The sequence below is a fragment of the Epinephelus lanceolatus genome, chromosome 12, assembly GCF_041903045.1.
Source record: "Epinephelus lanceolatus isolate andai-2023 chromosome 12, ASM4190304v1, whole genome shotgun sequence".
Lineage (NCBI taxonomy): Eukaryota > Metazoa > Chordata > Actinopteri > Perciformes > Serranidae > Epinephelus > Epinephelus lanceolatus.
In genome coordinates, this window is record NC_135745.1 from 37380124 (window position 1) to 37406435 (window position 26312).

The 26312-nt window shown below is 40.7% G+C and overlaps 2 protein-coding genes across 4 annotated transcripts; one reads left to right on the top strand and one right to left on the bottom strand.

The window, feature by feature from the left end:
- Positions 1–967: 967 nt before the first annotated feature.
- Positions 968–13362, top strand: opn7a (opsin 7, group member a). Its single transcript, XM_033651439.2, has 5 exons — positions 968–1055; positions 4113–4275; positions 4590–4717; positions 9028–9362; positions 12462–13362. The coding sequence occupies exons 1-5, from the start codon at positions 968–970 to the stop codon at positions 13098–13100; spliced, it is 1353 nt and encodes a 450-aa protein (XP_033507330.1). The 3' UTR covers positions 13101–13362.
- A 3850-nt stretch (positions 13363–17212) lies between these two features.
- Positions 17213–25651, bottom strand: ripk1l (receptor (TNFRSF)-interacting serine-threonine kinase 1, like). 3 transcript variants are annotated; one of them, XM_033651282.2, is made up of 11 exons: positions 25534–25651; positions 25036–25201; positions 23632–23788; positions 23331–23468; positions 23013–23244; positions 22731–22880; positions 22402–22478; positions 22183–22255; positions 21478–22095; positions 21218–21361; positions 17213–20667 (listed from the first exon to the last, which is right to left on the bottom strand). In XM_033651282.2, the coding sequence occupies exons 2-11, from the start codon at positions 25194–25196 to the stop codon at positions 20378–20380; spliced, it is 2040 nt and encodes a 679-aa protein (XP_033507173.1). In that variant the 5' UTR covers positions 25197–25201; positions 25534–25651; the 3' UTR covers positions 17213–20377. The 3 variants fall into 3 exon arrangements, with proteins under 3 accessions (XP_033507173.1, XP_033507171.1, XP_033507172.1); XM_033651280.2 differs by having other exon boundaries at positions 23331–23471; XM_033651281.2 differs by having other exon boundaries at positions 23331–23471; positions 25036–25198; positions 25534–25603.
- Between the last annotated feature and the right edge of the window lie 661 nt (positions 25652–26312).

Here is a 26312-nt window from a genome sequence, read left to right on the forward strand (position 1 = left end):
GAAAAACAAACAAAAATGCTATTGCTTAATTTTCGTTGAATCCCCGCTGCTCTTGGCTGCACTTGTACTTTCACATGCAACCAAGTTTCCCCTCTGACTAAACATGTTAATGCAAACAGCATGCGCGGTTTTGGAGCCTATAGCTAACCACAGTGACAGAGACAGATCATGTAGAGGCAATAGAGCTGTCTACATACACTCACTCTGTTTCACTTAATGCTTTTAATTTGTTCCATCTGGTCGCTGCTGGCTGCCCCTGCTTTGAAGGACAAAAGTGTGGATGGGGAAAACAGCAAGAGGTGAACAGAGGTTCAGGAAGTAGAAGAGAGAGACAGTATGCCTTCATAAAGACATAGGTGTAGATTTCAGGGGACATGTACCCCTCAATATACAGAACGTGCATTTGCCCCCCTCAATAAAAGTAGCAGAGGACTTTGACAAAATTAAACTGATGCAGAAAAGGCACAATTTGGTGCATAGAAATTCCCCAGAATGCAGAAAATAAAGTTTTGATGCTAAACAATTTTCTCATGGACGACTCCCAAACCCCACGTTTCATATGTGCCCATGTGTGAGGTGCATTTCCCTGTTACCTATTATACAATCACCTGTTTATTGACCCTCCTCTCATCCATTGATCCATATCTGTCAGTCACTATCTGTGTTTTCATGCTACTGAAGCAGCATGAAAACACAGCGATGGAGAGATTTGATGTTGTGATCACATGGGGAGCTTCAAGACATGTCAATGTAGCCTTTGCTTTTGGATTTTAGACACATGTAAATCACATGCAGTTAAGGATATTAAAAAAACTACTCTGTTTTTAATTCACCCACAGGCAGAAGCCAGACCTTGACATTTTAAAATCATGCTTGTAACAACTTAAAATAAACAGACTGAAGCTAATATATTATGATTGAGACCAACCCTTAACGTTGCTCCTGAAAAACTCTGATCAGTTTCCAGATGGGGCTGTTAGATGAAGACATTGCCTTCCACTCCAACATACCTGTGCCACTGGATATTACCGTGGCTGTGGTCTACTCTGTTTTTGGTGAGTAAATTCTACAAAAATTCAAAACCAGTTTGACAGATGAAAAGATTTACTATCACGATAAAAGCTATCAATGAGTTTTCTAATTGTTCTGCTCAGGCTGAAATGAGTAACAGCATTAAGTTTTTTTTTTTTTTTGTATTTTTGACTGTGTTATTAAATGAGATGCATTCAGCTTCCACCTTTGCATATGCATGACTTTACTGCATTTACTTACCCTATTTATGTATAAATCCCATGTCTCCTTTCTCAGACATGCACACATGAACACAGTCCCAGAGACGCAGCCATTGTTGCAGCTTTTCATGTTTCATCTGTGCTTCTAACACGTCAGTGTAAGCAGCCCTTCATAATGAATTCTATGACTGGGCTGTGTAATGAAAAAAAAAATCATGATCTTGGCAGCATTCCTAACATTTATTCATAGTCTGCACACTGTTAGGAGGAAAAGGCATTGTTAACTGATACTTATCTGACATTACTAATTTAAAGATTGTCATTTTACAGCTATTCCCGAATTGCTGTGTTTTTCCTATGTGTGTCTTTGCAGCCTTTTTTGTCTGTCTTGTGCCCCTGTGTTGGTCAGTGAAGACATGTAACTTGTGAAGCTGTCACTGTTATGCTCATAGAAATAAAATGAGTAGAAAGGACACCAAACTGTTTGCCGGGGTCATGGCGATTGTCGTTAGTTGTTATGGTGACGACATACATCAGTAGGTGAGTGTGTCACAGTCACTGGTTTAAAGGAGCTATATGTAAGAAATCCAAAGCAAATAGTCGTAAAATCATCCTAATATGTCACAGAGACTAAGGAATAATGTTAATGTAACATACCGATCTCACCGACAACAATAGTACAGCCAGAATATTCGCATTTAAAAAAATTTTTTACGGTACGCAAATCATGTTTATCTTTTGAATTTGTGTTTTGGCCTGTTGCGCCACCCACCGCCATCTACCAGTCACGCAGTCAGTAGAGTCTCCTCATCAGTTACAGTTACGACTGAGCTACAATGGCTGACGGTGCGACTAAACCCAAATGACCTTGTTATGATTCCCAAAAACGGCAAGACAAAACTGGAGGCAAAGCGAGGGTCTATATAGGAGATGCTTTTGAACGGTGGAGACGGTTGAAAGCGGAGAAGAATTTGAAATCGGAAGTCGAAGTGGCTACTCTTCTCCTCGACAGGTAAGCTTTAGCCAAAGTTGGCTAACTAACATCATAGCTAGACGGGGATGGACATTTTGAATACTTTCAACTGTTATTCATTTTCGATCATACATTGTAGCCCATGTGCAGGTGGGTCATCAACCCGATTTTTTTGAAAAACAAACGTTAGCAACACGGCAAGCAGCATTAGCAGTGTCCCGGTACATAGCATTAGCAGCCAGCTCCTCCTCAGCTGTATCCCGGCAGCAGCCCTAGCAGCAGAGAAGCCGGACTTGCTCGAACGGTCCGCTGGAAAACCGAAGATCAAGGACGCAGCGATGCAGCCCTGCCACGGCAGCCACCCATGGGCAAAAAAATCAGTCTCCAGCGTGCCGCTGTCCAGCAACCTCGAATCTGTAGGGGAGGGGGGGCGGACACGACTCGCGGCAGTATTTTGAATTTGAGTGCAGTAACCGTTTTGGCCACATTCTTACATACAGCGCCTTTAATATTGGCTACTCTTAGCTTTATTTTTCTTATTAAACAGGAAAATACAACCTTAAACAAGTTTGGTCCACAAGTCTTTCACCAAACTGAGACTAACATTAGCTTAACTGCCTTGTTAACTCATTATAAAACACACTTCATTTAAACTCTACAGAAACAGTACATACAGTACATCATGTTTCAAAGAACATGAATAGCAGCAAAAGAAGCTGGGAAATAACAGTAACACTGATCATTTAAAAGTAACGGATTGGTTATTTGAAAACGCAACATCACTACTCCACTGCTCATTTGGTTGTTACATGGAAGTTAGCTTGCTACAATGGTTGCACTGGCAATTATACACATAAAAATGGCCGCAGCTCTGACTGTCACGCTATGTTGATTTGAATTAGAATGTCCGTCCTACTCTGATTTTAATTCTATGGCTATGCTTTAATTGTCACCTGAATTTAAGGATGACCTGTGATTGTATTTCGCTCATGCCAAGCATTGCTGGTTAAATATGGAAATTTATGGTTGTTCAATAGTAATAATCTTTTTTAAGAAAGCGCTTTTCAAAACAGGTTTACAAAGTGCTTTACATGTCAATAATGAAAACAGACAAGACATAAAAACAACCGATAAAAACACCTTGGTATATAAAAACTGAGGAAATACTACATTTTAAAAGAACTGAAAACTCAAGTATAATCATGAAATGCTCTCTGATAAAAGTATGTGGGATTTAAAAGAAATCACTGACTCGGCCGACCTGATTCCCTCAGGCAGATTGTTCCAGAGCCTCGGTGCCCTGACAGCAAACACTCTGTCCCCTTTAGTTTTCAGCCAAGCCTCTGGAACATACAAAGACCTCTGTCTGAGGACCTAAAAGTACACCCTGGCGTATGGTATTAGGAGATCAGGGATAAAGCTGGGAGAGAGACCATGAAGAGCCTTAAAAGTAATCAGTAAAATCTATTCTAAAACATACTGGGAGCCAGAGTAATGAGGCTAAAACTGGAGTGATGTGATCACGTCTTCTGGTCTGGAGATGATTAATAGTAGTGGTGGCAGATAATATCTACGACTGTACCACCTGTTTAGAACTTTCAGATACATATAGTATATGAAAAGTTACACAACCATTAACATCTCTCTTCAGTCATTATGTCATTCCATGCATGACAGAGCTTATAAATAAACCGTAAAACATTATAAAACAGCCTATTAGTTTGACAGAATAAAATATTTGAAAACTCTACGCCCAAACTAACAAAAGGGACTCATTTTAAAAAATAGTTTTTGTTTTAATTTAAGTGGGAAACCCCAAAAGGTTTGGGTTAAAATCCAGTTCCGACACCAGCACTTCAATATGTTGGCACACAACCAGCACTCACGCCATCTGATCTGTTCTGCAGGAGTATGCTCACTGTTTGGCAACAGCACGTTGCTGTATGTCTCCTACAAGAAAAAGCATCTTCTGAAACCAGCCGAGTGCTTCATCATCAACCTAGCGGTTAGTGACTTGGGCCTGACTCTGTCCCTCTACCCCATGGCGATAACTTCAAGCTTCTACCACAGGTATTAGCTCATACCTACTGTAGCATTAACAGCTATCAAAGCTAAGTACCAAGATGAAGTGGCTGTTCTCACCACCAGAGAATGGTATACACTCACACTATAGGGAAGATTGTTTATATTGTAGGTGCTGCTTTTAAATCAGACTCCCTTTTACATTTCACGGTTCATTTAACTATATGGTTGGTTAGTGATATGACTGCCTGTGAGTTCACAGATATAGAGTGTCGAGCTCATGCTATTCTCCTCTTTTCCCTTTCTTCCCTTTCTGTGCTTTGTTCTGTCTCTCGCTCTTTCTCACATAACCTCCTACGCAGGTGGCTGTATGGGAAAACAGTGTGCTCCATGTACGCTTTTTGCGGCATGTTGTTTGGCATCTGCAGCCTGACCACTCTGACCCTGCTAAGCATGGTGTGCTTTGTGAAAGTATGTTATCCGCTCTATGGTAAGTCTTCAAAGAAGCTATTTTTGCCCGACGAAATGACACAGGATTAACCATCACATCCCTAAGTGGCTGATTGTTGATTTATCTGTGGAAGGAAACGAAATGATAATCCCCTCCACAGAGCACTGCGCATTAGCCTTTCTTTGATGACTGACAAGTCCCTCGGCTGTGTTCAATACGTATTACTTGTGATGTTCGTCAATGCAACGCAATGGGGTTTTCAGTTTGACCTCAAGAAATTGTTCTCCCAGGCAACGTCACAATGGGGTTTCTGTCCAGAATTCTAAATGAAAAGCTGAATAATTTTCTTAATCACTGATATTCCTTTGAAAGACCAACAAAAATACATCTTAATTACATTTATTTTAAAGTCTCATTGTGGCATCTCACCCCTGATATTTACAGAGGCACTTATTTTATTATAACTTGCAGACAGTCATGATGTCCTCATATGTCAGGCTGATGTAACTCAATGGTCATCACCTCTTCTTGCTTCAGAGGCCTTACCTTTCAGCTGTTGCTGCACTAGAGGCCTGCAGCCTGCTTGACACATATCAATCCAGATAATTACCCTATGTTCCCGTAGCACTCCAGCCAAATGGATACAACTGCCAAGCTGCCTGTCACCAAGGAGAGTCTGGCACCTGTCTGTGAAACGGCACTAAAAAATTCTCTGACCAAAAATACACTTGGTCTGCCATGCTTGCCTCTGGCTGGAATATGCCCAGGCTGCAGTTAAAAAGCCCAGTGACCATGAAAGAGCCTACTTTGTTAACCTGACACACCAGATGGTTGGTTACTTAGAACCATCTGAGAAAGCTGTCTTTGGAAACCGTTTGGAAAAGGGCCGGCACTTTCAAAAAATACTTGGGGCATGGGGTTGTATCAACCATCTGTCCATCAGTGTCTATCACGGGCCAGTCTGGAGGAGAGCAAAAACATCTTTTCCATCAGTGCTATTTTTGCTCTTCTTCAATGAAGAAATACTCTCCAGTTCTGATATAACTGATGCTATTGCAGCACCTACGCTAATGTCTTTAAGAGCTGCCCTCTTCGTTTTGAACGTACAGTCATCTCTCCATATCTCGTCAAACGCTGAAACCACACCGTTAGCTGCCAGAAGCTCCTCATTGCACACCAACTGGTCTGAACCACTGGTGGTGTGGACACAAATGACTTACTGTAAAGCCTGACAAGATGGCTTTACATGTTATCTTGTAATCCTGCAATTCTTGCATGATCTTGTGATATCACGAGAATCCAGTTGGATCCCGGTAACTACTTTGTGGGCTGATGAGTCAAACAGCTCTCTTGGTGAGAGATACTTATGCTTCCCATGAAGCCATTGGAGGCAACCCACTTCCATTTATAGTTGTCAAGGTGTCATAGTATGACACACTCCCCCATCTGAATTTCATAACAAGTTGATTGAGAAAGCTCAATTGGTTGCAGCCTTGGAAGTGAAAGCTCTTAATGTTTGTGTGTTCTAGGACAGAATGATGAATGGGGTCTCAAACACACCAACGCTAAAACACTTTCATTTTTTTTTTTTTCTTGTGTCGTGTCATGCTCTGGTCACGATGGATAGCATGGACACTGTGCACTATGTGAACCATCAAGGACAGTTAATCGTTAATCTCTTACACAAGCTTACATTCTCCTTTAGGGAGTATGGGAAACTGCATCCAGCTTCAGTGTGTCAGATTTGTGATGGAAGATTTCTTTGTACCTCAGTAGGGATGTCACAAAAACTGATACTTTGGTACGAAGTTGTTGCCAAAATTCTAAAAAGGATGCAATTCTTCTGGACCTGCCAGGGCAGCATATATGCCTACAAGTGTACTAGTCTGCCGTTAAATGCCAAAGGAAAGGAAGAAGAAGAACATCTACCAGAACGGAAGCAGAAGCAGAAGCAGAACAACACATGGAAGATTGCCCAGTGGCCTAATGGATAACGCCCTCCTAAGCCAGGGATTGTGGGTCCAAGTCCCATCTGGGGTGATTTACAGCAGAGTGGGTGCAGCGGAAGCCTGCTGGGCCCCATAACCCAGAGGTCGATGGATCGAAACCATCCTCTGCTAAAAAAAAACATTCAACAATTCCCCCCCGGGGATCAATAAAGTCAAAAGAAAAGTGTCTTCTCACAAGGCCTGGGTATTCTGTCAATTCTTTGCCATGGAAGTGCAGTGTATTTACGCTATGCCAAACGGCAGCAGCGTGACAAGTCGCTGAGTGTCTTTTGCGTGCTGAGTGGTGAACGTTTGGCTTTTTTTCCCAGTTGCTGAGAGTTGAAAAATGTTAAATTTTTGGTAAAACACTGCATTTGTCACTGTCACTTTTTACCAAGTCATCCAATCACAGTAGAGGAGGGGTGGGACAAATAGTCTATAATAGAATATATAGAACAGAATATATGTTTCCTTGAAAATAGACTCACAAGTCGGTCTTTAGACGCTTTGCTTAACTAAAGACTGATGACTTTCTCCCTGATTTTGTGTTTAGATGGGCGGATACAATTTCAGAGTTTAAAAAAACTCCCTACGTTGCAGAACCAATAGTAAATCTGCAGGGCGATCCTTCGGTGGCTCGCTGAACTCTTGTTTGTGCTTGTAAACATAGTCCCACTAGAAACACGTGTAGCGGTACAAAATGGCTCAGCCACGCTCACAGAAAACGCAGTCAAAGTTAGTGGATGTTTGTCGCGTTTGCGGCGACACATTCTCGCCAACTAAAAGAAACAAACATAATCTTTTACAAGGCCACATATATATATAGTACAGGCCAAAAGTTTGGACACACCTTCTCATTCAATGCGTTTTCTTTATTTTCATGACTATTTACATTGTAGATTCTCACTGAAGGCATCAAAACTATGAATGAACACATGTGGAGTTATGTACTTAACAAAAAAGGTGAAATAACTGAAAACATGTTTTATATTCTAGTTTCTTCAAAATAGCCACCCTTTGCTCTGATTACTGCTTTGCACACTCTTGGCATTCTCTCGATGAGCTTCAAGAGGTAGTCACCTGAAATGGTTTTCCAACAGTCTTGAAGGAGTTCCCAGAGGTGTTTAGCACTTGTTGGCCCCTTTGCCTTCACTCTGCGGTCCAGCTCACCCCAAACCATCTCGATTGTTGTAACATTGTATAATTGTATAACATCACATTTTTCGCATCACTGTATCGCCAACTAATCCGATGTTTGTAAAGTCTATAAACACAATGATTGAACAAACATTACTATTTCTTAGCCGTTAGCGGTGTCTGTAAAAAAATATTTTTTCCTAACATCAGGATGTCATCCGTTAAAAGCCTCCCGTTGTCAGATACGACATGAAACTACTCCAGTTAGCTCAATCATGTTGTAACTAAGACATCCGCTGGAAAAAATATTTTCTTCACAGATAAGCACATGTTTGATAAAACGGAGTTTAATCTCTCGGCATCCATTTTCAAGCTCTCTGTGCGTTTGTTTCCTTGCGGACGAGAAAAGGGAGAGCGCACATTTCCGGGAGGGCGTGTCCTTTTCAAAAATGCAAGAGGCGTTGCTTTGTTGCCGGCTGTTTTCGCCGGTGTGTTAAACACACTTTAGAAAGAAGTGTCCCCAGACTATCAGAAGACGGAGATCTCTGATTGTCTGGTGGCGAGATTACCTTGAAAACAAAATCTCATGGGCTTACATGGACTAGTACTTTGCAATCAACCAGGAGGAGTGTATGTTTAAAACATGGGATTTATTTTGTTTTACCGTAGTATCAAATTGGCTATTGAGAGTTGTGAAATTTCACTAGCATTTGTAACTACTACTAAATTCTGACAGCCTGACATGCTTATACCACAGGAGAGCACACTACTACTACTGTATTTTCCCCATCACAATCTGGATGCACCCAGACCGGATGGAGCTCCCAACCTGCCCAGCATGCCAACTTCATGCAGCAATGTGAGAAAATGTGCAGGATTTGAACCTTTTCCATAAGCTCCCTTTTTTCAATTCTTCACGCAAGAACTTCCACGAGTGTAACACAATGAATGCCTTCCAGGAAAACTGTCTAAAATGAAGCAGCATTATTCCCATTTGAACGATTAGTTCAACTCCCACACTATGGTGGTAGCTTTTGCCTTCAGATGGAGTCAGATGACACTGAACTAGATTGTTTCGAGCACATCCTGCGCATAAATGGAGTAAGTTCTTCTGAGAAGATGCTGATATATTATAGCGTAATTTGGGGGGGGGCGAATCAGTGAGTAATAGGTGTGCCAGAACATTTCAACTGCACGAATAATAATCTTATTGTGTTTCTACAGGGAACAGGTTTAACTGCGTTCACGGCCGTCTGCTCATCGCCTGTGCGTGGATCTATGCCTTGCTGTTTGCCTGCTCCCCGCTGGCCCACTGGGGGAAATATGGGCCAGAGCCTTATGGCACTGCCTGTTGCATTGACTGGCGCCTGTCCAATCAGCACTCTACAGCACGCTCCTACACTGTGGCACTGTTCATCTTCTGCTACATCCTTCCATGCTGTGTTATTACAGCATCCTACATGGGCATTCTGGTCACCGTGCAAGCATCCCGCAAGAATATGGAGCAGCATGCATCGAGGCAGACACACATGAGCAGCATCCAAAGAATTATTGTTAAGGTAACGGGAGAGTTTGATAAACACAAATTATTACCTCAATCATTTGGCTCATACACTTTTAAGTGTGTTTACACTTTCTGCTCAAGTCTAAATACTGGCTTAGAAATTACATGTTCTAAGAGTAATCCTCCAAAGCACCATTGAGAATGACTATTACGAAAGAAGTTTATGAGCTTCTGCGGTTTTTATGCCATCACGCCAGCAAGCAAGCGTTATGTTTTCAGGGAGTCCATCCTATTCTCTGCCTTCAGGGAACTTCTTCAAATTTGGCACAAATGTCTACTTGGACTCAAGTCAAGGTCACTGTGACCTCGTCTGTCTCAACATTGTGAACGCAATAACTCATTTACACGTTGAGGGAATTTGTCCAAACTTAGCACATACGTCCACTTGGACTCAAGGATGAACTGATCAGACTTTGCTGAGCAAAGATCAAAGGTCAAAAGTCAAAGTTACCGCATTCTCGGAACCCATCGGCTGTATTCGGCGTCTGACTTCCAGCAGATGGCGATACAGCCTCTGGGGGTAGGCCCCCAATTTTTTGGCATTCCGGTTTGATTTGGGCGGAGGAGGCGAATTTCCGTTTCCGACTTCCGTTCATATATAAGTAAATATGCTGAACCATTGCGAAGGATTCAGAGTTTGCAGTGATGCCAATTATGTTCCGCCTCGTTAGTTCACCGCACGGACCGTTTAACCTGGCAACAACTGCAGCTGGCTCAAACGTAATTGGTCAATATCACGCAGACTACAAACAACCTACAACCGGATATCAGGGCTCTTCCGCTCTTCTTCCAGAGGCAAGATCTCCGGGGTTTGCCTACAGACTCTACATTCACTGAATGTAGAGTCTGTATATAGAGACTAAGGTTACCATGACTTTGCATCCATCACATTCTCGTGAACACAGCATCTCAAGAACACTTTGAGGGAATATCTTCAAATTTGGCACAAACATCCACTTTAACTTGTTGGATTTTGTGGTCAGAGGTCACAGGTCAAGATCACTGTGACCTCACAAAACACGTTTTTGGCCATAACCCAAGAAGTCATACACTAGTTATGTCAAAGTTTCACACAAATGTCTAAATAGAAAAATGATGAAGTGATGACATTTTATATTCAAAAGGTCAAAGGTCAACTTCACTGTGACAAACTGTTATGCAAAAACACTTTTCTGGCCATCACTCAATTATAAATCTCAGGAACAGAAGGAGAGAGACAGACACTGAATTGTTGACACTAATCTTGGGTGCCCACCGTGAAACTGTGCTGCTGGGGGGGAAGATGTGTGTGAAGCGGGAACTGCCCATTGGTTCGACAGCCCATTGGTTCGACATCCCATTGTTCCGACCATATTAAACTCATTGCTCCAAAGTCATCATGATGCCCTGTGGTTAAGGTCTGGTTAGGTTTAGGCACAAAAACCACTTGGTTAGGGTCAGGAAAAGATCATGGTGTGGGTTAAAATGAAAAAGAAAGTGACAAACACATAAGTCGTGAGCCTGCTCCGCCTCAAGCCGGTCGCAGCGCACCATACGCCCGCCACGAGCCGTTCAGCACCGCGGTTAGTTGGACTAATGGGATGTCGAACCAATGGGCTGTCGAACCAATGACATGGACCCTGTGAAGCATCCATGTTTTCCAGACATGCATGTAAACTGCGCAAATTGTCTGGTGCTCAGAGGCATATAACCGCAAGGCAGTAATTCTAGTTTTCATCATTACCGTGTCTCTGTATAATCACACCCCAGAAGAGTATTATTAATCCACTTGCATACTTCAGTTGCATGCAGGATAAACACGCCGACAGCAGTGCTAAGCCCAAAACTGAACTCTTTCGCCCATCAAATCTGTGGCCTACAGTAATTCTAATACAAGTAAAAGAAAGAATTGCCGATCACTGAAAACAACATGGTAGTGCGGATAATGTGGTGGTGGTGGGAGGGGGATCAGAAGTAAAATATCAAAGCTCCTCCTCAGAGACAAGAGTCCTCTGGAGAATTCTGTGTTGAAGAAACTGGTTGTGACCTGAATAGAGCCTGCATTGATGGAGCTTCTAATTAGCAGTTACAGGCTCTGACTGTACTGTTGTGGATGAGAAGCTACTGCTGCCTTTGTAGATAAATGGTCATCATCATCATCATCATCATCATATAACCTTCTCCATAAGCATTACTCTGATTCATGCATGAAAAGATCACAAAAAATCAATTCAGCACATGTAAATGCTCACATTCAGACAGCCACTCACTGTTTAGATTATATCTTGTGCTTTTAAAAGATAAGTCTGGGGAAGTTCGTTTTTTTCCCTTATTGTCATCACATACTATGAAAAGACAAAAGCCAACAATTAACTGATCCTACTAACAAGTATCAAGGAATGGATACAGCTTATATCTTTGTGCCCTGAGCCTCCACTGTTGTCCAAGAACTATAACATCAGCACTGTGTTTTATTCTCAGTCAGTTTCATTTATACCATCATGCTCGTTTGACAAATACTTACTGAAAACTACAGCGCCCAGATATTCTAAGCTTCATAGCCTTTTTAAACATGACAGTATGTATTCATCATGCGTTTTTAGAACCACAAACCACAGATATGTTACATTTGTTCCTTTTATACGTATCATTGTTTCTAAAGTGACATTGTATATGAGCTCAATTTGTCATTGGGAGGTGGAGACCACTGTTTGAGACCAACTAACAACAAAAAAAGATTGTTTTTTTTAGCCGCCTGTCGCTGTGTTTCTGGCGGAAATTGTGCCACAAAACAGCAGGTGTTTTTTACTGAGACACTGCTGAGTTTCCAGCCAGGATTGTGTCCCCAAAATTGGGTATTTAACGACAAAATATAGTCTTTTCCTAACCATAACCAAGTGGGTTCTGTGCCTAAACCTAACCATGTTAACCATGGCGTTACAGTAAAATGTTTCAATGAATTTGCTAAATAATAACATACAAATGCAAAGTATCCATGTGTTGCAGAAATGTACAATACCAACACTTATTCTGGCAGTTGTGTTGTTTCGAAAGTAAGTCGCCTTTGAAATGATATCAATTGTACTTTTTTCTTCTGTGATCTTTTTCCTGCAAGCTAAGTGTTGCCGTCTGCATCGGTTTCTTCGCGGCATGGAGTCCATATGCTGTGGTGTCCATGTGGGCTGCCTTTGGACACATTGAGAACATCCCTCCTCTGGCATTTGCCTTGCCAGCCATGTTTGCCAAGTCTTCCACCATCTACAACCCAATCATCTACTTAATGCTGAGGCCGAACATCCGCAGGATGATGCGCAGGGACCTTGGCGCTCTATGCCACACCTGTCTGAGGGGTTGCCTCTGGTCCCAGGGGCCAGCTAAGTGCTGCTCCAAGCCAGAGATCAGGGTCAGACTTCACTCAGTCCACAGACACAACAACCAGTTCCCTTCATCCAACTCCTCTGCTCAACCTCCGGTGGCAGCATCAAAGGACCACAGCTGTGAGAAGTGCAAGGATGCTTTTGACTGCTTCAGACACTACCCTCAGATGTGCAGCATCATTAACCCTGCTATCAATGGAGACTCATCCAAGGATCAAGGCACTCCAGTTCCCCAAACATATAAGCAGAAGCCTCAGAGCGTGTGCCACAAGAAGTCTCTACTGGCTATCATGTGTGCAAAAAGGACATCAGAAATAGACAATTTCCATATTAATTTGGAAATGGTTCCAGGGCATGCAAAAGTGGCTTGGCCCTGATATTTCTCCAAATTCACAATGTTTACACAATATCTCTGGACATATTTTGCAGATTATGTTCTTTCACACGTGGAATTACTTAATTTGTATTTTCAGGAAATCTGTTTCAGCAATGTACCACGAAGCTCCTTTGGTATCTGCGCTGAGGCCATGTACCTTATTTATCCTTTGTTGCCTACTGTGCTTTTAGTTGGCACAACTGACACAAATGACAGAATAAATTTTAGGTTTAATGCAGACACAGTTTGCAGCCCTTAAACAATATAATTATGATGCTCTGGTGATATTTACAGTTGAGAGTTAGCAGTTAACTAGCTTCTAAATTATTGTGTCAGGGCTACGTGGCTGAGGATGGATAGGTTTAGGAGTTTTCCACCTATTTATCTCCTGATCAAGTTTGTCAAAAAGTGCAACTCTTTGAGCTCTTGTTCACATTCAGATACCTGCTCTGAGTAGGGCTGCAACTAACGATTATTTTCATTGTCGACTAATCTGTCAATTATTCCTTCGATTAGTCGACTAATCATTTTATCGAAAAATGTGTTAAAATGTTGAAAAATGTCCGTCTGTCTCTCCCAAACCCCAAAAATATGTCATCTAATGTCTTGTTTCGTACTCACGCCAAAGGGTTTTAGTTCACCATCATGGGAGAGTGTGTAAAGCTGCCAATATCTGAACGCAAGAAGCTGCAGTAAGAGTATTTTGGGATACTTTTATAGTACTTCTCTATGAAAAATGACTCAAACCGATTAGTCGACTATTAAAACAGTCACCGATTATTTTAATAGTCGATAAGTCATCGATTAGTCGACTAATCGTTGCAGCCCTAGCTGAGAGTATTCAATCCCCTAGGCGGGGTTATAAGCATTGCAGCTACTTAATTTTCTATTCAAATCAATATCAAACTGCCAGAAAGTGGCCTATTCCTCGAAGCACTACTGGCAGCATCACCTGTCTGGAATTACTTGTTGCGCGTATAGAGTGTGCCGGTAAACCCGAAACTCCGTTAGCGATTTTAGCACTTCCGGTTCTCTCGTCTAAAAGTCAATACATTTTTTGAATGGGATTTTGATAAAATGCCTCAAATAAGGTCTGTGGTTAACAAAAGCTTAAGCGAGTTTCAGGTTTTGTTCTACGACATAAAACACGTCAGTAAATACCCTTCTTGTGAATTTTGAAGCTTTTACGTGTCGTAAAAAAGGCGGTTGCTAACAAGTTGCTCAATACGACTGCAAACCCTGACGGGGACATTAAACGTCATCACCCCCGAACAGGCGAGAGTGCTGGCAGTCCGCCATTACAGCTTCTTATTTAGCTTAAACAGTCTGATTTCCCCATTATACAATGTTTTTAAAATAAAGCGGCCGAAATCAGTTGAAAGCTTAGTGGCGGTGACATCAAGAGTCATGCGACCGTGGAGTAGTCATGTAGTCCATTAAAGCCTAACGTTAGCTTTTTACTTCTGGCGATTGCATTTAAGCTTCAAATGCGGTATGAAAGGTGTTCATATGTGAAGATTACCTCTCTGAACAAAACCTCTAAGTATCATAAACTTGTGTTAGCCACAGAGCTTATTTTCTGACATAATCCAAAACGCAATGCAAAAAATCACATTCACTTTCTCTTCTGGGAACCAGCGCGATGCTAAACTTCCGGGTTTTGACGTCAGCCCTGGCACACTTTATTTCCTAAACACGGCTGGATTTAATGAAGTGCTCCTCTTTTACATTCAAGTTTGCAAAAGCTTGGACAAGTTGGGTGGAGAGCAACTTTCAATATGTATAATAATTTGGATGCATCTTGTTTTAACCATGAGTGGCACTTTAAGGCCCCAGGAAGCTTGATTTCAAAAGCATTACTCTAGGTAATGATTGGTGCAATTATGCAGCATCACCTTTTTTCCAAATTAGCCCCACCTATTTCAAAATTAGTCAGGGGAGCACAACTATTCTAACTGTTGGCAGAAATGTAGGAGTGAGTTCATGTAGGATCTAATCACTCATGGTAAGCTGTTAACATTATAAATGTATATAGTATTTTAACTAAAGATCCTACTCTTAAATTAAAGCCGACATTCTGCACTTTTCAACACATGTTTTAGACAAGTGCTGTGTTTCATTAAATGCTTGAAATTAGTTTTAAGTCACTGACTTATTTGCTGCTAGCGTTATCGAAGTAAAACCTGGGTTAAGCCTCAGGGAATCAGGGAATTAGCTGAGTACAGTGGGAGTAACGGCCACCGATGATTACCAATTATTGACTAATATTTATATAGTTAAAGTATTTGTGTAGTTACTACATTGTGGTATCTTGAGTATCACCTTTATACATGTTTATCCTTGCTTGTGGCTTTGTTGTGAAAGGGGTCATAACAAGCATTTTGTGACTTCCGTGGTCAGGACTTAACAGACTCCTCTGGTTAATCATTACAGCCACATACCAGTATGTCTACATGGGAACTGAGAAGCCATCTCATCTCAAAAAGCTGTCAACACTTCCTTTACTATGCCAGTATTGTTTACACTTGACAACTGCAGGTATATAGTTTATGGTGCTTTATCAATTATCTATATACACACTGTGTGGAGCACAATGCTGCTACATAATACCATGGTTACGGCACTGCACAATATTGTCTATCTGTATTGTGGGAACTTAGACTGAAACAATTCTTTATGTGTGCTGTGAAAATTAAATATTTCTACTTATTTCTGTATATGTATGTCACTTCAATAGATGGAATGGGAAGACAGACACATGAAAGAAACCAAAACAATCCAAATATGCAGCTGTACATACATTCATCAGTGGAGAAAGAGGTGTTGTCTGTAACTGTTGTTGTGTGTAAATCCACTGTGTAAACTAAACATGATTGGAATGGGATTTAGGTAATCACTCAGGACCAAATCTTTGACAGCTCAAACTGTTGTTTCGGTTTCTCGGCCGCTCACAGAATTGCTACCATCATATCAGCGTACATCACGGGCCTGCCGCTCTTTCATCTATTCTAATTACAGTTTTGTGGTTTTACCAGTTTCTTAATTACTTCTCATGTTGTCGTTGGTTGCAAGGCGTACTGCTTTTGATAAACAGAAGTACTTAATTAGATTTTATCTATCGGTCAACAGGGTGCCATTTTAACAGCATCCCTAGATCTGATAGAAAACGGATGTAATAACTGTTACAAAACTGGAAAGCCTGTTCACGTTTGTATCCCAGGACCTTATCAATAATCATCAGTGGCATGGACGGATTAATTTTCTTGTGTGTAGTGAAGAGATTATTCAACTCACCAGGTGAAAAATAGCAGCAGTGCACACTATCAGCACATCTGTAACGTATTAAAAGGTCCATAGCAATATGATCTCAAACAGTAAAAGGGAAATTAGTCTTCCTGTCAGGTTTATTCCGGGGAGTTAAAGCGGATGATCTGGACAAACACACTGCTGTTGAAACTCTGATGCTCAGGAAGAACCATCCACAATATACACTGTCATGAAAAGCAAATTCAGACTTAGTTATTATATGCAGAGCTTTACAGAGTCTAATTTGGGGTTTTAGTGTATTATAGTCTAGTTTAGATCAGAAAAATACTCATTATATTCGGTCCTACTGCGAGGCAGATTCAGATCTGGTGTTTTTATTGGGTCGTCAATGATGGATGTGGTTGCTTGTTCCAGTTGCTCTGCAGGGTAATGTGATTTTGCGGGATGTGACAGTCAGTGTAACCCCATACTGCTATCTAATTGTATACTGTATTGTCGTAGTATGTCGTCTTAAAATTATGAACATACTTAACTGTTTTATACTAACAATAAATTATACATTCAATCACAACGCAACTTTTGAATGTCTCCGCCAAAATTACAAATTCATTAGGTCATTAAAATGATTTTCCAAGTTCAGTTGTTATATTTTCTGTTTTCTTGGTTATTCACAATTTCTTTGAATTTTTTTTTTAAAATGTAGGATGGAATTGGGATATATTCCGATATAGTTAATGTTGAATCTTAGACGTTTGAAAGTGACGACAATGTAGATGTTTTATATTGATATCCATTGACTAGTTGCAGAAGATATGAAATACACGAAAAAAAACATTTACATTGGAATTTTAGAAACATATGTACACAGTTTATTCAAAATATGAAAATGGCTTTAAAATACATCCAGGTTTGAGAAAGGCTTGTAGAAATGTAGAGTGAAAACAGGGCGGTGACATTTTTTTTGTGCTACACGTCAGTCTACTATTGTGTAGTGAGAGGAACATCGCAGCCGTCGAGTCCAAGTAGAAAAGGTACAGTAAATTTTGTAATGAAACAGAATATGACATCAGAACATCCCCGAGACAATCTAATCTTAAAATGCTGAGAAAAGTATTTTGTAATCATCATAATGCTTGGTACAGTTGTGATATAGTGCAGCACAGTAGTTCGTCAGTTTACAGATAATCTGATATCATTGCATTATTATCATTACAGTAAATCCACACACTGACCACTCAAACAAGCAGCCAAGTAGTAATTCATGCACCTACACTGAATTGACAGCACATAATCTACAGCAGATCTGAGAATAAAAAAGGGAACTTACTTAATAGTATATTGTCTACTGCTCCCTACTGGACACATGGGTAACAGAAATTATACACATGGATTAGTGGAATACTGCACTAAGTTTTCTGTCCTTCTGTTGACATTTTTCCACTTTATCTGTCCTGTGATTAAAGTCATGATGTTTGTGTTGGGCTGGCATAAATGTTTACTACACACACAATCTGATTGTCCCTGAATATGAGCTCATTATTCAGTTAAAGCTACAGTAACCGTCTACAAACATATTGGCTATCACATTGAGAAACATTTCTGAAAACAAACAAAAAAAACTTGACTTTATAGTAAAACTATTACTTTTGTAATAAATCTTTAAAAAACTCTCGCTTTGACTTGCTACATGCCAAGAGGCACCAGAGGTGGGACCAAGTCACTGGGCCTCATGCAACAACCGACTAACACATTTTCTCCTATTTTGTTTGTATAAGTCTGGTTTTCATCGTCCACATACTTTTGTCCAAAGCCAGGAAAAATAAGTTTTAAATTTGAGAACATCAACAAATATATAAATATATTGTAATTAAACTGAGATTATGTTTTAGAGTAATTTTAAATGACTGAATTATTAAATGTGTGGGCTAAAGAAATACTACTACACTTGGTCCATTGATCCCAATACTGTAATTTAAGTTACTGTGTGTCCCTCTGCTGACCAGTAGTTTAATGTAATGTAAGTAAATTTACTCAAATACTGTACTTAAGTACAAATGTGAGGCCGCAGATGAGTAATTTATTCTAATGTAACTTCCTATTTTCTACTACTGAATAATTGTAATTTTTTCCACTGTAATTATTTAATAACTTCAGTAACTAGTTACTTTACAAAGTAAGATTTTTACACACAAACCAAAAATATGAAAATAAAGTGCAGCTGAAATGACTAGGAAATTGATTAGAAAATTAATTGGATAACTGTTTAAATTATATTTTATGCAAAAACATTTCAGGCTTTCAGCTTCTCAAATAGGATGACTTGCTGCTTTTCCTTTTAATTAATTTAAATGTTTTGATGAATACTTTTTTTTCTCCGCATTAAATACTTCTACTTAACTTAAATACATTTTCCTGATTGTACTTTACATATTTTTACTGAAGTAACATCTTCAATGCAGGACCTTTACTAGTAACAGAGTATTTTTATGATGTGTTATTAGTACTTTAGGATCTAAATAATTACTCCACCACTGTTGCAGACGCTGCATTTACAGCATCATGAATGCTTAGCCATAGCTGTTACACTTTGAAAACACTACTACACTAAAACACTTTAAGTTTATTCAACAGAACGTGAATTCTCTGGTTCATGTGCCAGAGTATTTGCACACTGCAAACAGTGCTGAGGGGTTGTTAGCTATGCAAACAAGTTACTTATTATCAACTGGGATTCATGATGCAGCTCACATGGGTAAGAGCAGATTTGGATGGTTAAGAACATTTGGTGTATTTGGAGTTGATTTCTCTTTTCTTTTTTTTTCTTAACAGAAAATTAAGAGAAAATATAAGACAAATTTTGGAGGCTGTTGCTGCATGAGGCCCATTGTTTTGCAAGTCACAAGTCAAGTGCCAAGTCAACAACAGAGCAATAATATATTAAACTTTAGAGAGCCATGAATGCCTTCTGATTTTTGTATTTATTTCTTAAAACAAGTTTGTTGGAAGTCTGCATGTGCAATTATTGACCCGCATGTTTTCCAAAAGGCCATCTGGTTTTTGTTGACCACCGTGTAGTTTTTGTACGCAAACAAAAACATCTTTGGTATTACTTTTTCTGACTGACACTCAGTGACATAATGTTAGTTCTTCATGGTTCTCTTCTGCAACTTGAATTGATGCTGTCAGACTGGTTCAAACAAGGTGGATCTGTGGAATTAAGTGGTGACATGCTGGGAAGGAATCGCATTAACATTAGCCGGTTCTGGAAATGAAGGGATGATTATTGATTCATGGCACACTTTTTGAATAACATACTTGTTAATCTTTGGTCTTTGGAGGAGGTATCAAATATTTTCAAGTTAGAAGTCACGAGTCATTGGCTTTAAAATCCAAGTCAAGATGCAAGTCGAGTCTTAAGTCATAACATTTGTGACTCCAGTCCAAGTCCTGTGACTCTGGTCCACACCTCTGCCAACTACAACCTATCATCTGGCACATGAATAAGAAAGACAATTATTTAGGCCATCATTACTTTACAGTAAATTACAAAATAAACAATGATTTCAAAATTCCATTGGGAGAACCTGAACTCCTAATTTTCTCGTAAAGATAGAAAAAGTCATTTAAAAATACACCTAGAGCTTTAACACTGTCACAATAAAAGTCAAGTCCTGGTGATCATTTTAGGGAAATGACTGAATTACAGGTTGTGTCCAGTAAGACACCACAGACACTTTCTCTATGACAACGGTTGGCGGAGAGCTATTTGGTTATTATGAATAACAAAGATCTTTTTCTTGAGCTGAGTTTCCTGTATGCCATTTTCAATGCTCTGAGCAACACAAACAACATTCTGCTCACTTGTACTATAATCAGGGAAGACAGAGATGATATTTCAAACCAGTGGCACATGAACCAGCGTTAATATGTTAGAGTTGAACGGGAGCCTCTAACCTGACCATCACGGGCAGAAAGTCATTTAGAGGGAATGAGGTAGAAAGTTGATCAGATCTAGGAAGAAGAACCGCAGGCGTTCAGTATTTTCTGGATGACATCTACCTTTATGGTACCATCCAGAGCACGACAAAGCTTCCCGATTGTGCAGCCGATGCTTCCCTCCTTCATTTTCCAACGATCCAGCATCTGGTGAACCATCTCCGGCAGGCCGTCGCGGAAACAGTCGTGCTCAATGGTCTCTATTTCCACAGTGGTCAGACCCAGTCGCCGCGCGCAGCGCTTCCATTTGGCTCCGATGTTGTCCCTCAGCAGATCCAGGTGCTCCTCGGTCACAGTGTGGTCCTCTAAACCACACAGAAGACACGTGTATTAGAGCAACTATTTATTCAACTTCAATGAGGAATTGTTTCAAGTTTAACAAATAGCTGAACTACAAAATACTGTTGCCATGACTATTATCGCATACTGCATTATCTACTTTATCTTACAATGTGTTATCACTTAAAAATAACATCCAGAGTGGTAACAATTTGTTGATTAACTGATAAGCTGATGGACAAAAAATTATTTGCAACTATCTTGGAAATTCTTTATTTATTTTTTGTCATTTTTCCTTACTCTGATTTCAGCTTCTCTAACTTGAGGATTTGATTTTTTTCTTTGCCGCAAATAATTGCAAACTGGATTCCTTTATGTTTTGGACTGTCAACACATATAAAAAGAATCATTTTAGCTATTTTCTGACGTTTTGTGACAAAAATTTGCAGAAATGATTTGCGGATTAATCGAGGGTGAAAATAATTGTAAGCTGGCAATCATGTTTACAAACTGAGGAGCAAAAAGTATCCAGAGATCAACTATCTGTTCCATGACAGAAATGTTGTTGTACTTTACCGTATTTCAGTATGCCTTCTTTGATGGGAGAGTTAACTGGGCAAAAAGGTACAGACGATAAACTACTGGAATCGCAACCTCTGATACTCATCGCGTTGTGGTTCCCAATCTGGATCCCGCTGGCGTTGTAAATGTAAAGAGATGCTAGACAAGCACAAAGCAAACACACATAAACACAGTCTCTCCCATACCTGTTGGTCAAAAGTGACAGAAGCAGCTGCGAACACCTCTGGCATCTAGATCTACATGTTTGTGTGTACCTGGATCTTGTGATGAGCAGCATTTGGAGGGAGTCAGGAGACGCCCAGGACTGATGTCAGGAGCAGATGTATCAGACGCTTGAAAAGCTGGCCAGGACTGCTGACGGTCATAGTGGGAATGTGGATGTTGCTGGTTAAATTGAGATAGAGAAGGGGAGCTGGTAGACATTGGAAGGTGGGATGGATAAGGTATAGAGGTGTTCATGGAATCATAGAGACCAGCAGTAGGGCGATACCAAGCCTCTTCCTGGCTGGAAGGCTGCACCGGCTCAGCTTTTGTCCAGGAATGGACAGAGGAGCCATGAGAGGGTCTGTCTTGTTCTGGTTGTCTGATAGCGTGATCTGATGAGCTGAAGTGGTTTTGCAGGAATGGATTTGAGTTGCTGCGATGGTAACCGTTGGCAGCTTCAGCCTGGTTCTCACTGTTATAGCTACCATATTTGTGGTACTGAAGCTCCCGACCTAGTTTCTCCTCCAAAGCTGAAGGGACCGCCTTTGCGTCTGACTGAATAGACTCCACTGGCTCTGGCTCAAAGTGGATGTCATGCAGGTCCTCAATACTGGCTTCAACTGGCACAGGTACACTTCTGTCTGAGCTCACCAAAGGAGCTGGGGAATCTGCAAGGTAAGGAGAGAAGTACAAGCAATAAAGCCACTCTTACAGTACAGTATATGCAGGCCATCAAGAATACCAACAGTGCTCACCTGCCAAAAAACAATCCTGGGTCACTGATAAAGATTTCATCTTCTCAACAAGTTCCTCTGGGCCTTCATATTTCTGCGTAAAAATCGCACAAAGAATCATTATATAAAATATCCACAATTCATTTTTGATCTGGCTTTATTTTAACTTCATTTCTAGAGTCTTCACTGTGCATACAAGACGAGGTTACACATCATCAGACCCCAACGAAAATATATTACCCTCAGCTCAAGTAAATCTTCCTCTACATGTGGCTCAAGCTTTTCTGTGTAGAAAGGGAGGAAGAAGTCGTAGCCCTCTGCAAGGAAAGAAAAAGGTCGGGGGAGGGGATGAGGAGAATATCATAATATTCATCTTAAAGGTGCATGTTAGCTGCTGAGTAACAAACAGGTATTAAATAAAATAGTACAATCCATTTATTTGTTTGTTACTTATAAAGTTAAGGCTTGAATTCTATTAAAAAAAAGACATATTCCACTGATCCACATTAGAGCGTTTGCTTTAATATTTTAAATACACACACACACACACACACACACACAAAGCACACCTTTAAATGTTGGCCGTTGTACTGGATTTTGATCCCAGCACCTCTTCATCAGCTGAATTATCTCCGCTGGCGTGTTGTCTGGAATAAGGTCCTCTGCTGGCCGCTGACCACTTCGGACACACTGGCTGATTTGTTCTTCACTCCTTGCATCTAGACATAGAAAAGACAATTTAGTGATCTGCATCAGGATTAAATTATGCAGTTAGGAGTTAAAGCCTGTTAAAATGGTAAACTAAAATGTGCCTTATTATAAGGACTTAAATATGTTTAATCCCAACTCACTTGCATATGGCTCTTCCCCTGTGAGGATGACCCAAACCACAATTGCAAAGCTGTAGACGTCAGACTTCTCAGTAGAGACTGTATGTATACTCTCCAGGTGCTCGGGGGCCATGTAGCTCAGAGTGCCTGCACATCTCGCCCCTGCCGATCGCCCCATACGACTCCTCCTGCGAGACTCCTCCTTTGTGAGTTTGCTCCATGTCTGACAGGTGGCCAGGCCAAGGTCTGCAATCTAGAAAACACCGAGGTAAAAAGAAATCACTGAGATTACCATGACTGCACAGTCAAATCTGTCATGGGCCTTAGTGTGTAATATACCTTGATGTGAAAATCCTTGTCCACTAAAATGTTTTCTGGCTTGATATCCTTGTGTATGACACGTCTCTCTGTGAGGTACACCATCCCTTCCAAAATCTCTACGATGATTCTGCCCTTGATGGATACTGGCACAGAAACCTGCTAAGAATTTAGACTATTAATCTTTCCATTCATACAAAAATACCACAACATATTTAAGGCTGCAAACTGTGGATGGAATCTAGTGGAGCTACTAAAGTTACAGACATTAAATCTGCACATTTCCCTTTTCAATGTGACAACAGATATTAAACCTGCTGACCGTCTCCAGCATGACCGACAGATTGCCTCTGGGGAGGAGCTCCATGACCAGTGAGCAGTCTCTATCCTCCATGATCACACCCAGCAACTTGACCACCCGCTCATGGTTCAGGCTCGCCATGATGTTCCCCTCCTCCAGCAGAGACCTTTTATTCTCCCTGGAACGTAAAGTAAAAAAGTAAGAAGCGGGTATTTGCCAGACAGGTGGTGTCGACTCTCATAGTGGGCTTAGGGGCAGGACATAGAGGTGTACCAATGTGATACTACTTTTTTTAGGTGGAACAGTTATCAGACACCAGTGGTTCCCAAATAGTGGGTCACAGTCTAAAAGTGGGCCACAGGTGCATTCTGAGTGGACCGCAATAGACTTGCAAATGTGTCAACTTTGAAAAAACACACTTTATTCTGAAGTATGATAAATGCCTGGCACAGAGTCTTTATTCTGAAGTGTCGTTTCCTGCTGTAGAGTGAGTAAATAATGGACAATTACTTAACAGAGACAGCAGACTAGCTCATTATGTCCAAACACAAGTATGACACTTAATATACTGAGCTGTGTGGACCTTGAACTAATGGCTAAGGAGGAATCTGGACCCCATGGCTGGACTGGTTGGGAACCACTGCAACACACAGTATGTCCTGAGTGTGTGCATACTGCATGCAACAGTATGTATTTTATAAGAGCAGCTGCAGTACCTACTAAAAATAAGCAGAAAAAATATGCAAGTCAGAATGCAGCTACAGTGTCTTCGTCATCATAAAATTTGGCGTTTCTGTTATGAGTTACAAGCTGTGTCATAGAAATCCAAGCACAAATGTTATTTTACATGAAAAGCGATTCAGATGAGTTCCACACAGTGAAGCAAAGATTTTAAATTTGAGCAAAAGAGCACTTGTATTAGATCAATACTTGATACTGGGCAACTAGACACACCTGAGTTTCAGTATTATGAGATGGAGGTGAAACGGTGCATCCCTTGCAGGGCATATCGGAAATTAATCACTTATAAAAATCCCATAAAGTGGCAATAAAAATATGAATTAAGTTTTAAGGGGAAGTGGTTTACATGTATGAAAGCGCATGGACAGAGAAACGGATGTTGGACCTACATCCGCATTTTAGATAACCTCACAACTTATGTCGAAAGGAAGCTATAGAAATCAGAGCTTTTGCACACTGGATGGATGGACACACATTCCTATATTGTCAGACTATGCTTACAGATTATTTTACACATGTAACATTCATTAAGCAATATAATATAATGAAATATGATATAATAATGTAACATAAACACAGCTCAGCCTCACTGGGCTGTGCAGAGTCTGTCTGAACACATGATTCAAGTTACAGCAAAGGGGGAATACCCAGCAGCCCCCGCACACAGATGAACACAGAACTCACTCGTTGCGAATATGGCCTGTGTACATGGTCTTCAACACCACCTGGCCGAGGGTGGCATGGTAGCACAGGTACACTTCCCCAAAGCCTCCGTAGTCCAGGGCCTCCTTTTTGATGAGATCAGCCGATCTCATGTGAAGTGAAGGCTGTGGCGCGGTGGCCATCCCTGCTTTGGTTAGAAGTCACAATGAAGCAGCTGGACAAGACACACGACAGCTCGAAAAACTCATGCCAAAGTGGCTAAAAGTTCTATACCGCAAATGTTAAAATGCGGACGAGACGGATAGAAACACCGGAGCGGCGACTCGACCACCCGTGACGTTCAAAACACTGACAGGCTGAAGATGCAACAGTTAAGCTAACTCCTGACGTAGCCCAAAGTTTCGGCAACTTGACAAACTTAGCCGTCATGACGTAGACCAAACTCTTCACCCGACGAACAACATTAAACACCTAATAAGCTACTAATATAAGCAAACTGCAGTGAAATGTTTCGCTTACCTGTAAAAGTGCTGAACAATCCAAGTAACGCTGCGGCTCTTTGATTGTAGTTCCGGGATTTCCTCGACTTTCTCGTTCAAAGCGAAAGCTAACAGGCGACATGAAAACTACAAACAGCCTCACGAGTCGATAACAGATCAGGACAGCTCGCGAGCTCAGATTTTAGTGGCTTAAAATGTCTGAAAACACATTCAGTAGTTAATACAAATAAATGATATAATATCAGGCTGTTTTCTGTTTAATATTGTGACGTTTGAATGGGTTTTTTGAGATATAGAATTACTATGAGAAAGTAAATTTTGCCGTGTGGCATTGTCGCCACCTACTGGTGAAATCAATTATCGCAGCCTGAAGAACTTGCATTACCTGATAGGGCTGTTGCCTTTTAATTTGATGTTTAATGGTGATACTGGTTAACTATTCTGCTTGTCTGCACCTTCAGACAGTTATCAGGTATAATTAGACAGCATATACGCCCTAAGACAGAGGTACAACCCTTTTCCTTAAGGGATCCCTTTGCTATCATTGAGGAAAATGGAGCTAAATGACGACCCCTGACTCACTGAAGTGACATATTGTCATGGATATTTCATTATTTCAGTGGGCTATATTCAACGCATGGCAAAAACAGTACAGAACAGTTAATAAACTTTGCAATTAACCCAAAAGAAAGTGCAATAACTGCAGGAAGTTAACATAAAAAGAGTGATTTGGATGGATTTTTAGCAGATTATTGTCTGTGAATATCAGGCCTACATCAGAGATGAGTTTTCCTGATA